We start from the raw sequence: 15458 nt of genomic DNA on the forward strand, positions 1-15458 counted from the left end.
ACAATGTCAGATAAAGTCATTTTCAGAGTAAAGAGAATTACCAGGGATGAAGATTTATCTCCTAAAGATAAAGTCAATTCATTAAAAAGACATAGAAATTCTAAACATTTATATATCTAATGATGGAGCTTTAAAGTATATGAAGTGAAAACAAATATAGCTGCAAGGAGAAGTAGGCAAATATCTAAATACAGTTGGTGATTTTAAACCCATAACCCAACAATAGAGTAGGCAGAGAAAACAAGAGCATAGAAAGACAAGGTCAACCTATCAACTAGCTAGACCTGATGGATGTTTAACAAGCACTCACTCCCTCCAAAAGACAGACTTATATATTGTCTGCAAAGTTCACCCCTCAAGATGGGCTGTATTCTGTAACATCAAACAGTCTCAATATATTTAAGAGGATTCAAGTCACATAAAGTATGTTCTCTGACCACAGTGGATTTATCTAAGAAATTAACAAAAGAATGACTTTCGGAAGCCTTTCAAATTTGGAAACAGAACAAACTTCTAAATAGGTCAAAGAAGAAACCAGGAGGGAGATTAAACATTATTCTAAACCAGATCAGAATGAACCTACAATCCTCTCAAAGAGAGAGAAAGGGAAGACTTCAAACGATCCTAAAGGGTCCCAAGGAAGGGACCTGAGGAAATGGATATTCCCGTCTTATAACCATGTGACCCATGCCCTTGGGTGTGAGGATTTCAAGAACATATAAAAAAGTCAAAGCTTGGGCCCGGCGCGGTGGCGCAAGTGGTTGAAGGTCCTCGCCTTGCACGCCCCGGGATCCCATATGGGCGCCGGTTCTAATCCCAGCAGCCCCGCTTCCCTTCCAGCTCCCTGTCTGTGGCCTGGGAAAGCAGTCCAGGACAGCCCAAAGCTTACCAAATTATACACTCCACAAATATGTGCTACATCATGTGTCACCTAAAGCTAAGCAAAGAGATCAACATAAGTCATTTAAAAAAGCTGACTTTTGGCTTTCTAAAAGTAAGCTTCTCTAGACAATTACATGATATTAGACTTTTTGATTCTTCTCTACAGGACTTCTTTCTTCCTAAAAATATTTACAGAGTACCTTTCTCTATACAAGCTTTATAACATTATTTTTTACAGAGACAATAAAAATAATTCAGGCTTTCCCTTATTGGTATTGCAAATTGTGCATTTTGTTGGATTTCAGCAAAGTTTCAAACAAATTTACTCCTCTGGTGGCTGCTAGCCATTTTGCTTTGGTATCATCAGATGCCATCAGGATAAGATGATTTTTTTCTGGGATGTTATAAAATCACGTTTTTATTTTATTTACAGATGCATTTACTGTTTTGAGTGTGGCTCTAGGATTGTGCGCTGTCAACATGAGAATGTTAGTAATTTCTATGTCGTGCAATTCCAATTGCATTTTAAGTACAGTTCCTGAAGGCCTGAAGGTACCAGAGATCACTCTTCAGCTGTTGCAGTGAATGAGATGGGAAGAAACCCTTGTCTCCCAGAGCTTAGGTGTTAATGGTAGAAGATAGAAAATACACTAATAAAAAAAGCAATCCAAGATACTATCTGACACAGTTGAGTGCTGTGATGAAAAATAATGGGAAATGATCCAAGGAGTTTGGTCAAAGGAAGGCTCAGGAGAAAGTGACTCCTGAGAAAAGATTTGGAGGATCTCCAAGAAGGAGCAAGGGGAGACTGGAACATGCAGAGGCAGAGTGTAGTGGCCTGAGGCTGGCAGGTGCATGAAAGGCAGAGGGCAGAAGAGCTTCTAAGGGTGTGAGAAATGTGAGAGCAGCAGGTGAGACAGTCAGAGAGGTGGGCAGATTATGCAGAAGCGTGGTACTGTACCGAGGTGGGAAGCTTTGAAGGGGTGACCTGACCTGGTTTGTGTCCTGGGCTGGAGAGTGGCCTCCTGAAAAGCACATCCGTCTGAGTCTTAATCTCCCAGGCCGGTGAACGTGACTTCATTTGCAAGTAGGGTTTCCTCAAATGTCATCAAGGATCTCAAGCTGAGATCACGCTGGATTTAATGTGAGCCTAAATTCCACAAATGTTCCCATGAAAAAATGGAGTGGACGCAGGTGCAGAGAAGGCCAGCCCTGGAGTCATGCAGGCACCAGACCAAGAGCCTCCAAGCACAGCCAGCAGCCACAAGAAGCCGAGAGAAGGGCCAACACCGGGATGCTCCCTCCAGGAGCAGCGCCAGTCAATGCCCTGGTGTCAGGCCTGTGGCGTCCGGAACTGAGCGAGTAACTTCTGCAGTTTCAGCGGAGAAGTGGCATGTCACTGCCACCCTGGTGTGCTAAAAAAAAATCGCAGGAGCTTCTGGGTGGAGGATCAGTTCTTGGAGGAAAGTAAAGGCGACCCTGAGCAGTCTAATAGATACTTCAGCTGAGGGTCTGGAGAGCACAATGGTGCCAGGGTTATGACGGGGAGCATGAATATCCCGGACTGCTTGGAAGGCAGAACGGAGAGGATTTGCTGGCATGAGAGAAACTGCCCGCAGAATGAACCAGCGTGGAGCAGCCCCTTAGCCCGGGTTCCTGCCTCGGAGCCACTCAGAGCACGCGCCGGAGAGAGGTGCAGGCGGGGAGGGCGGAGCCCAGGCGGCCTGGCGCTGCTTCCGCTTCCTGTCAGCGCCGTGGCCGGGTGCCGCTTCCCGCTTTTCTCGAAGCTCCTGGAAGCACCCACACTGGGCGCTTATCGGGAGCCGACCTTCCTGGCTGTAGGACGCTCCTTAGCTTGTGGGGTCCCTCGGAAGCCTGTGGGGTCCCTCGGAAGCCTGTGGGGTCCCTCGGAAGCCTGTGGGGTCCCTCGGAAGCCTGTGGGTTCTGGTGACCCCAGGCATTCTCCGCCCGTCCAGGCCTCAGGGTGGAGCCGGTCTCCTCTCCGCCCCGTCAGAGACTCACCTGTGCCTTTCAGGCCCCGAGACCTGGTGAGCAGCGACTGGTGTTCATTTCTGTGAGGGGAACCAAGCAGTGACTAGCCCCTAGACAGAGCCTGCTCAGCCCAGAAAGCATGAGGGTTCCAAGAAGGCTCTGGGCAACACGAAGCAAGGAGGGACTGTGGACGGGGACGCGCGAGACCGTGGCTTTCGCCAAGTTAGGTTTACATGTGGGGGAGGCACGGTGCGACACTGAGCTTGAGGTGAGACGGAGGCCTGGGCTGGAGGCAGCAGCGTGACGGTCGCCCACTCAGACTGGTGTTGAATGCCACGGTATGGTGACGGTGTCTTTTTGGTTCCAGTGCCTCAGCACGGGGAGGCGTATTTGTGGAGGAAAGAACAAGAGGATAAAAAGTTTCATGAACACTGCTGATGGGCGACCATGCTTATGAAAAGAAACCATTTTAAAAATAAAGAGAAAACTTCTGGGGTGAGCAGTGGGTACAGTGACTAAGCTGCTGCTCCTGGTTGTCCGAGTACCTGAACCTGGAGTCCCAGTCGGAGTACTTGAGTCCCAGCTGCTCTGCTTCTACTACAGCCTCGAGTTAATGCACGCCCAGGGAGGCAGCCAGGATGGCCCAGGTACTTGGCTCCGTCTGCCCTGTGGGAAATCAGGTGGAGTTCCTGGCTTTGGCCTGGTCCTGTGGTCACTGGGGAAGTGAACCAACAAATGGAATATACATATATACATACATATATATATACACATATATACATATTTATATGTATATATGATCAGAACTGACTTTCTTGCTCAGCCAGACCTGGAAACCAGGTAAGCAATTTCCAGAGAGTGCTTTCCCTCTAATAGCAAGTGTCTCCTTGGGATGTTTTAGTGGCCAAGGCTAGCTTTTACTTAATCTCAAACTAGTGCTTAGGGGACTGGTGCCATTTACGCTGCTTGCAACCTTGGCATCCCAGACCAAAGTGCTGACTCCAGTCCTGGTCACTCTGCTTCTGATCCAGATCCCTGCTAATACCCCTGGGAAGGCAGTAGAAGATGGCCCATTGTCTTCTGTCAGCCATATGGGAGACCCAAATGTAGTTCCAGACTCCTGGCTTCAGTTTGGCGCAGCCCTAGCCATGGAGGCCATTTGGGGAGTGAACTAGCAGATGGAAGATCTTTCTGTCTCTGCTTATTATTCTGTCACTCTGACTTTCAAATAAATGACTAAATCTGTGTTTTTTTAAAGATTTATTTATTTTTATTGTAAAGTCAGATATACAGAGAGGAGGAGAGACAGAGAGGAAGATCTTACGTCTGATGATTCACTCCCCAAGTGACTGCAATGGCTGGTGCTGCGCCGATCTGAAGCCAGAAGCCCGGAACCTTCTTCCAAGTCTCCCACGGGGGTACAGCATCCCAAGGCTTTGGGCCGTCCTTGACTGCTTTCCCAGGCCACAAGCAGGGAATTGAATGGGAAGCGGGGCTGCCGGGATTAGAACCGGCACCCATATGGGATCCTGGTGAATTCAGAGTGAGGACTTTAGCTGCTAGGCCACGCCACCGGGCCCAAAAATGACTAAATCTTAAAAACAACAGTACTGTTTGAAGCAGAGACCTGGTCCCCACCATGCGCACATGATCCTCCATTGTTTGGGCTTTTTTCTCCAGAGTAGAAGTGAGCAGTGTTTCTGTCTTACCCAGGTGACACACACTGTCAGCTCCAAGTTCTGATGACTTATTAATTATTCATCTTCTTTTTCTTAGGAGCAGGTCTTGCTGGGTAGAGCCTCATCTTTGGGTCAGACAATGGCAGGTAAGCCTTCTTGCTTCAGCCAGGGGCTGAATAAGTGAAAGCTAATGCTGAACCTCACCCCTGGGGGCTTGGTGCAGGCCTCTGGCTTTGGGTATCAGGTGGCTGTCTCGATTCTGCTTTTTTTTGCTTGTTCATTGCAGCACCATCAGAGGAGTGCCGCGAATGCACCAAAGGACGCAAAACACGGTAAGAGAACAGATTCTCCAGGCCAAGTTCTTCTGCTGTGGGGGACTAGGACTGCAGACCTGACCCCTTGGGAAGTGGTGGGCTTTCTAGGGTACACTGCTTTTATCCTAAATAATTTCCCTTTTAAAAATCTAATCTAGTGACACTTGCTAGTCATGTGATCCTGATTGAATAAGCTACAGCAGCTCAAGGGTTAATATTAGTGAGTTTTTGATAGATCTGACTTCAATTATGACTGAAAGACATTCACACCCTTCTGTAACATGTTTTCCTCAGAAAATGCAAAAACCCATGTGAAGCAACAGCTGGGAATTTTAGTGCAACTTTGTGTGAATAACAAACATTTTAGATCTTGGTTTTCACGTCACGTTATTTTCTATAAACGGAGCTGGCTGCTTCCCCCAATGGGAATATGAGATTCCCACAGGTCCCTGCCCAGCCTGGGGTGGCCCAGGGCATCCTAGTGTAGGATGGGGGTCCCCCTGCAGATGGAGCCCTACCTGGATGCTTACTGCCTCTAACCCTAACCCCGTAGGCAAACACCTTACGCTCGTGAGGTCTTCCCAGCACTGGGTAGGAGATGGAAGGAAGAGGGTTTTTGTTCACTTTTCTGCCCTGATTGGTAGGATCTCCTCTTTCCTTCCGACCACCTGCTGTGGTTGTCTGACCTGCTGGGCAGAGGAGTAGCTACAGATGGGCATGTGCAGGTTGTGGAAGGTGATGATGAGATGACAAGGTCAGGATGGTGGAGGGAACAGAAAGGCACGAAGCTCTCCCTCTCCTTGCTCTGGTCACTGCTCAGTGATTGATTTCCATCTCACTTGCTTTTGGCCATAATGCCTGCAGAGAGCACCTTCGCTGAGTGGCTGGCTGGCTTAGGTCAGGAGAGAGGAGAGATGGAGAAATGGGTAATCAGGAAGCATTCAAAGTAAATGGCTCATTGTCCCTGGTGATGCTTCAGGCTCACCCCACTTGCATTTGTAGAGAATTACACTGTGGTTTTAAAGGACTATAGAGCAGACCCGCAGGTGGCAATTAAGGCTGTGTCCAAAGCGCCACAGGCCCCATATTGGTGTTGCTTGAGAGGAAAGTTGTGGTTGGAATGAACTTTCCTCCTCCCAAGTCAGTGAAACCCAGGGTGCAGTGGACTCTGACAGCTGTTAGTTGGCCAGTGCCTTGCCTCATTGGTGCTGTTTGCATCAGCAGGTGCCGTTCAGGGTTGGAGGACCCTCATTCCCAGATGATGCCAGGCATGGTGTCACTGAGAGCTTCTTTGTCTTCTGGAGGGGCAGTGACCATCTGCTTTGGGAAGCAGGCTCTGCTGTGGGCCAGTCTTTGAGTATAGACGTACAGAGTGTTTTTTGGCCAGAGAGGGGGCAGTGGAAGCAGGGGTCCCTGGCCCATCATCACAGACTTTGGAAGATGTGTCATCATTTATTTAACCATAAAGTCTCAGCACACAGTGTGAGAAGTGACCTTTGTTATTGGCCACTTCACTTCTGGACTCTGCCTTTAGGTATCTTTGCCCTGGATTTTGGCTTGCTTGCATTTTTAATCAACAAGCATTTGCTCAAGTACATTTAAAAAAAAAGGCTTATTTGAAAGGCAGAATTATAGAGAAAGAGATCACTTGTTCACTGATTCAGTCCACAGATCACCATAATGGTCAGTAACGGAGCTAGGCCTATTCCAGGAGCTTCTTGCAGGTCTCCCACATTGGTGCGGGCATTTGGGCCAACTTCCACTGCCTTCCCAGGCAGGGACATTTGCAGGGAGCTTTGATCAGAAGTGGAGCCAGGACTTGAAGCAGTGCCCATAGAGGATACTGATGCTGTAGATAGCAGCTTAATATAGTACACATCGATGCCAACCCTTCAGTTACGTTTGAATGTCCTCAGTCAGTCATTCCGCAGTGCTGGCCTTGGGTTTTACCAGAATAGTTTGCAGACTGTGACTAGGCATTCTGTTTGTCTTGTGGACAAATAAGTCCTGTAATAATGTCAGCATATAGGACGCGATGTGATGTGATGGGTTCATCAGGTATCAAGCTGCAAATAAAGAAATTACAGTAAAAAAAAAAGGTAGTGTTAAGAATTCATGAGAGTTAGTCATATTTTCCCTGTAGGCTGCTAAAGCTGTAATTCTTAAAAAAAAAAAAAAAAAGCCTAAAGCAGAAGAAAGTAATGCTTTCTACTATTCACAGGCCAGCATAATTTTCAGGTGGTCAGTTGTTCAGTTTCCAGGTGACTGCAGTCAGAGGTGTAGAGTGAAGTGAAACAGACCATGGCTTAAAACTGAGGGGCTCTGAATGGATAGGCTTAGGCATCAGATAAAACTCTCGTCCTAGTCTCTGGTATTACATTTATCAGAGAGAGTGTGTTACAAGCAAGAATACAGAAGTGGCTGTCTCTACAGGAAAATCAGTTTGGCAGATGATCATTAATCAGGACAGTTCTCTGCAGGTGTCCCAAGTACTGGCGTTTGGTCGCTCACTTAAAGTGTCTATAATGACATTCATGGGGCACAGGAGATGTTCTGGGTGTTTGACAAGGCTGCTGCTTTACAGGTACATTGCTCTGGTGCCCATACCATTTTAAAAAATATTTATTTATTTTTATTTATAAAATTTTAAAAATATTTATTTTATTGGAAAGCCAGATATACAGACAGGAGGAGAGACAGAGAGGAAGATCTTCCATCCATTGATTCACTCCCCAAGTATTGCAATGGCCAGAGCTGAGCTGATCCAAAGCCAGGAGCCAGGAGCTTCTTCTGGGTCTCCCACATGGGTGCAGGGTCCCAAGGCTTTGGGTCGCCCTTGACTGCTTTCCCAGGCCACAAGCAGGGAGTTGAGTGGGAAGTGGAGCCACCTGGATTAGAACTGGCATCCATATGGGATCGCTGCATGTTCAAGGCGAGGACTTTAGCTGTTATGCCACTGCGTCAGGCCTGGATACAGAGATCTTGCATTCACTTGTTCACCACCTCTCAACTCCCTGCTCAAATGATCCCAACAACCAGGGCTGAGTTGAACCAAACTAGGAATCAGGAGCTTCCTTTGAGTCTTCCTGTGAGTACAGGGGCCCAGGCATCTGAGCTATCCTCTGCTGCTTTCTCAGGGAGCTGAATGGGAAATGGAGCAGCCTGAACCAAGGCCCCAAGCACTGCAGGTGGATGATCAGCTCATGCTGGTGTTGCCCAGACGTTTTTTTGGAGGCAGGAGTGAAACCTGAGATCTCCCCAACCTGCATAATCTGCATGTTCAGCTAAGCTGTGAATTGGCCTATTTGCTGCTAGTTTTCCTGGAAACACTTGCCTATAAATTTCCGGACCAAAGCTAGGAAAGTGGTGGATTAGGGAACCTCTAAGTCACTGCATATGGCACATAACACCAGCTCTGAAGGGTGAGTTTAGGGTTCCACCAAAGGAATCTCTCCAGAAATGCAATGTTTAAAGCAGATACTCTGTGGCTTTTGGGCTGAACTTACCCATATTCTGCCTCAAATCCCTTGTGTAGCCTTCAAATCTCCTTGAGACTTTATTTAGTACCATGGTACTTTTAGAAATTTTTTTTTAAAAAATATTTATTTATTTTTATTGGAAAGTCAGATTTTTAAAAAAGATTTATTTTTTATTGGAAAGTCAAATATACAGAGAGGAGGAGAGACAGAGAAAGATCTGTCTGCTGATTTACTCCCCAAGTGACCACAATGGCTGGAGCTGCACTGATCTGAAGCCAGGAGTCCAGAGACTCTTCTGGGTCTTTCACATGGGTACAGCATCTTAAGGCTCTGGGGACGTCCCCAGTTGCTTTCCCAGGCCACAAGCATAGAGCTGGATGGGAAGCAGGGCCACTGGGATCAGAACTGGTGCCCACACAGGATCCCAGCGCACGTGAGGCAGTTACTTAAGCTGCTAGGCTACTGTGCCAGGCCCATGGAAAGATTTACAGAGAGAAGGAGAGACAGAGAAAAATTCTTCCATCTGCTGGTTCACTCTGCAAATGTCCGCAATGGGCCGGAGGTGAACTGAGTCCATCTGCACCCAGGAGCCAGGAGCTTCTTCCAGGTCTCCCGCATGGGTACAGGGTTCCAAGGCTTTGGACCATCCTTTAGTGCTTTCCCAGGCCACAAACAGAGAGCTGGATGGGAAGTGGAGCCTATATGGAATCCCAGTGTGAGCATGGCAAGGAGTTTAGGCACTAGGCTATGGTGCTGGGCCCACTTTTAGATTTTGTTTTTTGGCTGAGTCAATTTTTTACGAATAAAAGAGAAACATTCAGTATGAGCTAACAGAGTTTGTGTTGATGGTGATTATTTGAGGACTCAGGGTGTGATTTCAACTGATTGAATAGCCACTTTAGTTGCCAGGAAGAAAACAATCTATTTTTTTTTAAATTAAAAAAAAGATTTATTTATTTATCTATTTGGAAATTAGAGTAACAAAAAGTGAAAGCAAGAGAAAGAGAATTGAGATTGATAGATCTTCTGTTTGGTGATTTACTCCCCAAGGGGCAATAATGGCCAGGCTGGGCCAGTCTGAAGCCAGGGAACCCAGAGCTTCATCCAGGTCTCCCATTTGGGTACAAGGGTTCCAGCACCTGCACCATCTTCCACCGCTTTCCTAGCTGTTTAGGAATTCGAGCAGCTAGGACTTGAACCAACATCTGTATTGGGATGCTGGCCTCGCAGGTGAACATTTTCCTTTAGCACTTGTCCCAGAAAAACTTGATAGTGAATCTTTATTTGGGTCTTTTTTTTTTTTAAAGATTTATTTATTTTTATTGGAAAATCAGATATACAGAGAGGAGGAGAGACAGGAAGATCCTCCGTCCGATGATTCACTCCCCAAGTGAGCACAACGGCTGATGCTATGCTGGTCCAAATCCAGGAGCCTCTTCTGGGTCTCCCACGCGGGTGTAGGGTCCCAAAGCTTTGGGCCGTCCTCGACTGCTCTCCTGGGCCACAGGCAGGGAGCCGGATGGGAAGCGGGGCTGCCGGGATTAGAACCGGCTCCCATATGGGATCCCGGGCGTGCAAGGCGAGGACCTTAACCACTTGCGCCACTGCGCCGGGCCCTATTTGGATCTTTTAAAAACTCCTAGATTTTTTTTTTAAGAGAGACCACTTCTCTGCCTCCTGCTTTCTTCCTAATAATCTTCAAGTGTCCAAATATTAGGAAAAGGGACAGAAATTCCAAAAAGGGAGTTTATCCAGGACATTAAATACTGGGCCTCAACTCCATGCATTCCATTCCTCCCATTGTTTATGGGGGGCTGAACATCTGTGTGCTGAGGTGTGTAGGGTCGTGTTGTCACCTGTACAAGAGGTACCATTGCATGTAGATGACCTCTCGAGCAGAGGTGAGGCCTGGCGTAGACTGGTGGCCCTGTGCATCATGAACCTGTCCTGGAGTACCTGCTGGGTCCTCTCCTCTGCTCTCGGGGGAGCAGGTGAACAGCTAGAACCTCAGAGTATAGTGGAGGACTTGAGCCCTGCCTGTCCTTCAGAAACATTTGTGGCTGCCAGGAGCCCCCTGTGGACTATAAGTCCTTCCCATCTCCTTCATGTCCCCCATTTTCCCCCATTTACATATATATTTGCTAAAATGGCTTAAGAGAAGCACAAGGATGTGAAACACTCTTTCTGGGGGCTGGCATTGTGCTGTGGCAGGAAAGCCACCACCTGTGATGCTGATGTCCCAGATGGATGCCAATTTGAGACCCAGCTTCCATTTCCAATGCAGCTCCCTGCTAATTCACTTGGAAAAGGAATGGAGCATGGCCCAAGTGCTTAGGCTTCTGGCTCCTGGCTTAGGACTGACTCAGCCCTACTCACTGTGGCCACTGTGGAGTTGATAGAAGTGGATAAAAGTGGATAAAGGACGTTTTTCTCTCTATGTAACTTTCAAATTAATAAAATCTGTTTATAAGTCCTGCTTCCTACACAGGAATGGGCTTGCTTTGATGAGAGCCGTTTCTTATTGGCTAGTCTGCTGTTCTGCTGTGAGTTATGTTGCCATGGTAGTCTGTGCAGCTACCTTGACTAGCTGCTAGGAAGAACTTACTTCTTAATGTCATTTTATGCTTAATTGATAAATTTGATGCCTGTGTTTTTTATCATTATTTTTGCTAACTTGCTTTCAAAAGCCTACCAGTGCTTTAATAATTAATTTTCTGTGTTTTTACAGCCTAAGGTTACTTGATAGGCAGATGGATTTGTATCAATTAAGTCAGTTGATATGGTTCACTTAGAAAAAGAAAGTCATCAGAGAAAACAAATTGTGTGGTAGGGGGAGGAGGAGAAATGACTGTAATCAGTTCCCTCATTAGAACCAAGCCCTGCACACTGCACAAAACCTGGATGACATGACCAGGTGGCTTCCTCAGGAAGTGGAGACCCCACTACCCCATGTCCGCACTCAGCACAGGAAGGCTCTCAACCCCCAAGTGAGAAAGGAGGAAAGCAGTGCAGAAGCTGGAACTGGCACACAGCAGTGTTTTTTATTTTTTATTTTTTACAATTTTTAAATTTTAATTTTTGATGATTACATAGTTGATCTGGGTGCAAAGGATCAAGGGTCAGGGGAAACTGGGTGAGACTGTTGTTTCCAAATTTTTCTTTTTCTTCATCCTGTATCTGGGGGAAGGGAGGAGATAAGGGGAGAAGCCATTCCCTGCCTTCCAACCACCCCAGGACCCAGGGATGGGGAATGGCCATCTGATATCAGCACAGCACCACCAGGCAGGCAGGCACAAGGCCCCAGGCTATGTCACCTGGGCTCCTCTGTCCTTGAAGTTTATATATTTGACACCCTCCCATAAATCTTCAGAAAAAATTAAATAGGCAAAGCAGCGGTACTCGCACACTGATATAGTTAACACAGATTTGGCATTAACCAGGCCATGAAGGCCCACCAGCTATTAGCTGCTTTTTTCCCAGAGTGTAACACTTGCCTAGGTACAACGCAACCTAGGCCGTTGCCCACATCTGAGACAGTTTTATTTGTAATTTTATATTTTATTTTTGATGATGTTTACATAGCTGACCAAGATGAGACCATTATTTTCAAATCTTGCCCCTTTAGCCTGTATCTGGGGAAAAAGGGGAAATTCTGAGAGAAGCTGTACCCAGCCTCCCTACCACCCCCCATTACCCATTACCCAGGGATGGGGAACAGCCACCTGATGCCACCCCAGGGTTCCTGATGTGGGGCGTGTTCAAGGGTTCCACTCCAGTGGTTTTGATAGTTCTGAAATGCTGTTGATCTCATTAATGCAAGAATGAGAAAATCCTTCCAAGATCCATTGACTGACGTAGTCCACCTTAGAGTCTCCAGTCACACAGACATTTGCTGTCAATGCTTAGCTGGGGTAGAGCAATTTATTCTGTTGTCCTTCTTCTGCTGTATGGTACCAGATGTCCTGTGCAGGCCCCAGTGGACTGCCATATCTCCCATGTGCATCTGGGCATGCTGTCTACTGCTCTGTCTTAGCAACTTAGGAGGTCCAGTTATGGCACATGCACTCCACCATTAGACCATAAGTCCTGTGATTCTCTTCATGGTTTGAGTTCTGAATTCAGCAGTTCAGTTGGGAGGATCCTCAAAGAGACCTTGCCTGAAGGGATCCTGGACCTGACTTTTGTGTCTGATTGCCAGTATAGGTTTGGTTCAGTCTGTCACCCGCATCAGCCTGCACACACATTTATAGTTACAATTGCTGAGTCTGTTCTTTCTCCGGCCCCATTTTTTAAAAATTATATTTTGGCAATCTTTACGTTGTTGATTAGGGTAAAAAGTTATAAGGACTAAAGGGAATATTGAGGGACAAGCCGCATCCAGTCTCCCACCCACCCCAGGTCCCGGATGTAGGGCATGCTCTGAGATCCCAAGTGGTCCTGGTAGATCACCAGTTATGCATCGCTGCCAGTCTTGCCACTCCGGGCACAATGAGGCTGTTGAAGAATCCACTGATTGACATAGTCCATCATAGAGTCTTCCTTTGTTTTGCTGCCAACATATAGCTGTGGTGGTTGATTGACCTGTTTTATCTTCCGTCTTTTCTTGGTTAAGGTTCTGAGACTGCCATTTCAGTTGAGGGGTCCTCAAAGAAACTTTGAGGTGTTCCCAGACCAGATTCCTATATGTACTAGCAAGTACAGGACCTGGCACAGTTCAGCTCCCTGATGAGCTGGTGGTTGCAGTCGCTGGGTTGGTTCCAACTTCAGCTCCGACTTCCACTGGAACCAGTGGGTGTTGCAGTCCAGCCTAGTTCTGCCCATCACATACTCGGCCACCACACAAACCAGTGGGAGCTGCAGCCCCGTCAGGGCAACCCCCAATAACCTCCACCACGCCCTCCCCTACCCTGATTTGCCAGTATGTGTAGCAGACTAGTTCAGTCTGCCCCATATCCCATTTGGCTCTTGTAAATGTTGAAGGGTATTGGAGCTTAGTTCCATCCAACCAGCTCAACTATCCAGCCCTCTGGATGTTGTTGAGTGCCTCTCTGTCTAGCCACCCCAGCCCCTGTCCTAGTTATTTTGTGCCCTCCCATAGGAGTGGTAACCCAAGAGAGGATCCAGCCCCATTTCTTATGTAGATCAATGGGTGCTGTGTCCCAGTCTAACCCATGCCCACCATACACTCAGCCCTCATGTACAAAAGCAGGAACTGCACCTAGTCGGAACAACCCCCAATATCCCTTACTAGGTGTGCCCCCGCAACCCTGGTTCCTGTGCTTGCCAGTATATGCAGCAGACTGGCCCAGTCTATCCCTCATTCTGTTCAGCTCTAGTATACATCAGTGGGTGTTGAAACTTAATTCATCCCAACCAACCCCACTATCCAGCCCACACTCATGCCGGAGGGTGTCACTGCGTCTATCCAGACCTGCCCTAAGCCCTGTTTCTCCTGCTTACCAGTGGGAGTTGTAGCCCACCAGAGAGATACCCACAGTTTCCCTACTTGGCCTACTCCCTATCTTGCATCTTGCACTAGTCAGATGGTTCTGTAGTCTAGCTAGACAGGATTTGCCCCCAATTGTAGCACTTCCTAGCTGATACTGTGGCAAAGCCCAACCAACCTGTACTTACTCTGGCTCATAGATGCACCAGTGGATGTAGTTCTTTAGACCAGCTTGGCTTTCCCCCTAGCCCTGTTCACATGCAGGCCAAGAGTTGTAGCCCTGTCCAGCCTGGTTGGCCCTGGTTCTAGTACTGACCCTCACCAGTGAAAGAAGAAGCCTAACATGAGAGCCCACCACAGTCCACCTATTGGGCTTGCACACCTCACTCCCGCTGAGTTTTAGGTGTGTTGGTGGTTGCTGCAGCCCAGTCTGGCATGGCCTGCTTCACCTCAACATTTGCTGGCAGGCGCTGTAGATTGGCCCAGGCTAACCAACGCCCAGTTCCAGTGCCCATGCTGGTGGGAACTACAGCCTAGCACAGCCCTGCCAGCCCCCAGTACTAACCCTAGTGTGGACTGGCTGGTGTTGCAGCCTGATTGCATATCCTACATTCCATCCTGGTTCTCAGATCTGCCATTGTACAGGCCCAGCCTGGCCTGCCCCCAGGCCTAACCCACCTGTATGCTGGTAGGTACTAATTGTATGCTGGTATCCTGAGATTTGCAGTTCCCAGCTTTTGGTTCTTGTGCTCACCTGCAGGGACTGCATCCTGATAAAAGAGTTTCCCCAGGCTTCTCTATCAGGCCTCTTCCCAGTGGCAGATCTAGCACACCCTGATGGGTCCTTGACCCAGACTGACTTAGTCTACCTCCTGTCCTGGAAGGTACAGTAACCTTGCCCTACTGACCCATACCTCTTCACGTTCTTACTGTCGGGTGTTATGGCCCAGCCACACCTAGTCCACACCCAGATACAGTTCTCATTTGGTTAAGCAAGTGCCAAGGTATAGCCAAGATTTAGACCAGCCTGTACTATACCCACCCTGGCTCTCATGAGCACCAGTGGGTGCTGGAGATTGCCCAGTCTGGCAGACCCCAGACCCAGTTTATACCCATGCTGAGGGATATTGCAGTTATGTCCAGTCTAGATTACTGCACCCATTCCAACTTTCGCACTCACTTGTGGGAACCACAGCCCAGCCAGGATGTCCCCTTAGCTCCCCAACCAGACTTGTTCCCAGGCACAGTCCTTGTGCATGCCAGTGATTTTTCTGGCCCAGTTCAGCATAGTCCATCCCCTGTTTTGGCCTGTGCCATTGGATGCCGTAGCCTGGCCTGTCCAAGTCTACCCCCCAGTCCCAGCTCTCATTGGTGGGTTCTGCAGCCTAGCCCTGCCTGGTCTGCACTCATCCCTGGCTCATGGAAACTAGTAGGTGTGATAGCCTAGTCTGGTATGACCTGCACTCCAGCCTGGATCCTGCACATGCCAGAGAGCTAAGGTTGTCTAGGTCTGTTTGGTCTATCACCTTCCAGAGCTAAGCCACATACTTGCCAATGGATGGAAATACATTTTACAGCCTGACCAACACCCAGGCCTGAATCACATGCCCACAAGTTAAGTTTCCCAAGTTCTCTCAACAGGCCCATATCTCACATGTGCCAGTGG

The 15458-nt window shown here is 47.9% G+C and overlaps 1 protein-coding gene across 1 annotated transcript in view; it reads left to right on the plus strand.

Annotated features, from left to right (window-relative positions):
• The window catches only part of LOC121150654 (myosin-IIIb-like), a 113396-nt gene that overhangs the window by 14543 nt on the left and 83395 nt on the right, over positions 1-15458 (plus strand). The window contains exons 3-4 of the mRNA XM_040971698.1: positions 4651-4699; positions 4840-4885. Of these exons, the coding sequence (XP_040827632.1) occupies positions 4651-4699; positions 4840-4885 (95 nt within the window). The remainder of the gene's footprint in view (positions 1-4650; positions 4700-4839; positions 4886-15458) is intronic.

The sequence above is a fragment of the Ochotona curzoniae genome, unplaced genomic scaffold (genome assembly GCF_017591425.1).
Source record: "Ochotona curzoniae isolate NIBS_2020 unplaced genomic scaffold, NIBS_Ocur_1.0 contig_2210, whole genome shotgun sequence".
NCBI classification, from domain to species: Eukaryota; Metazoa; Chordata; class Mammalia; order Lagomorpha; family Ochotonidae; genus Ochotona; species Ochotona curzoniae.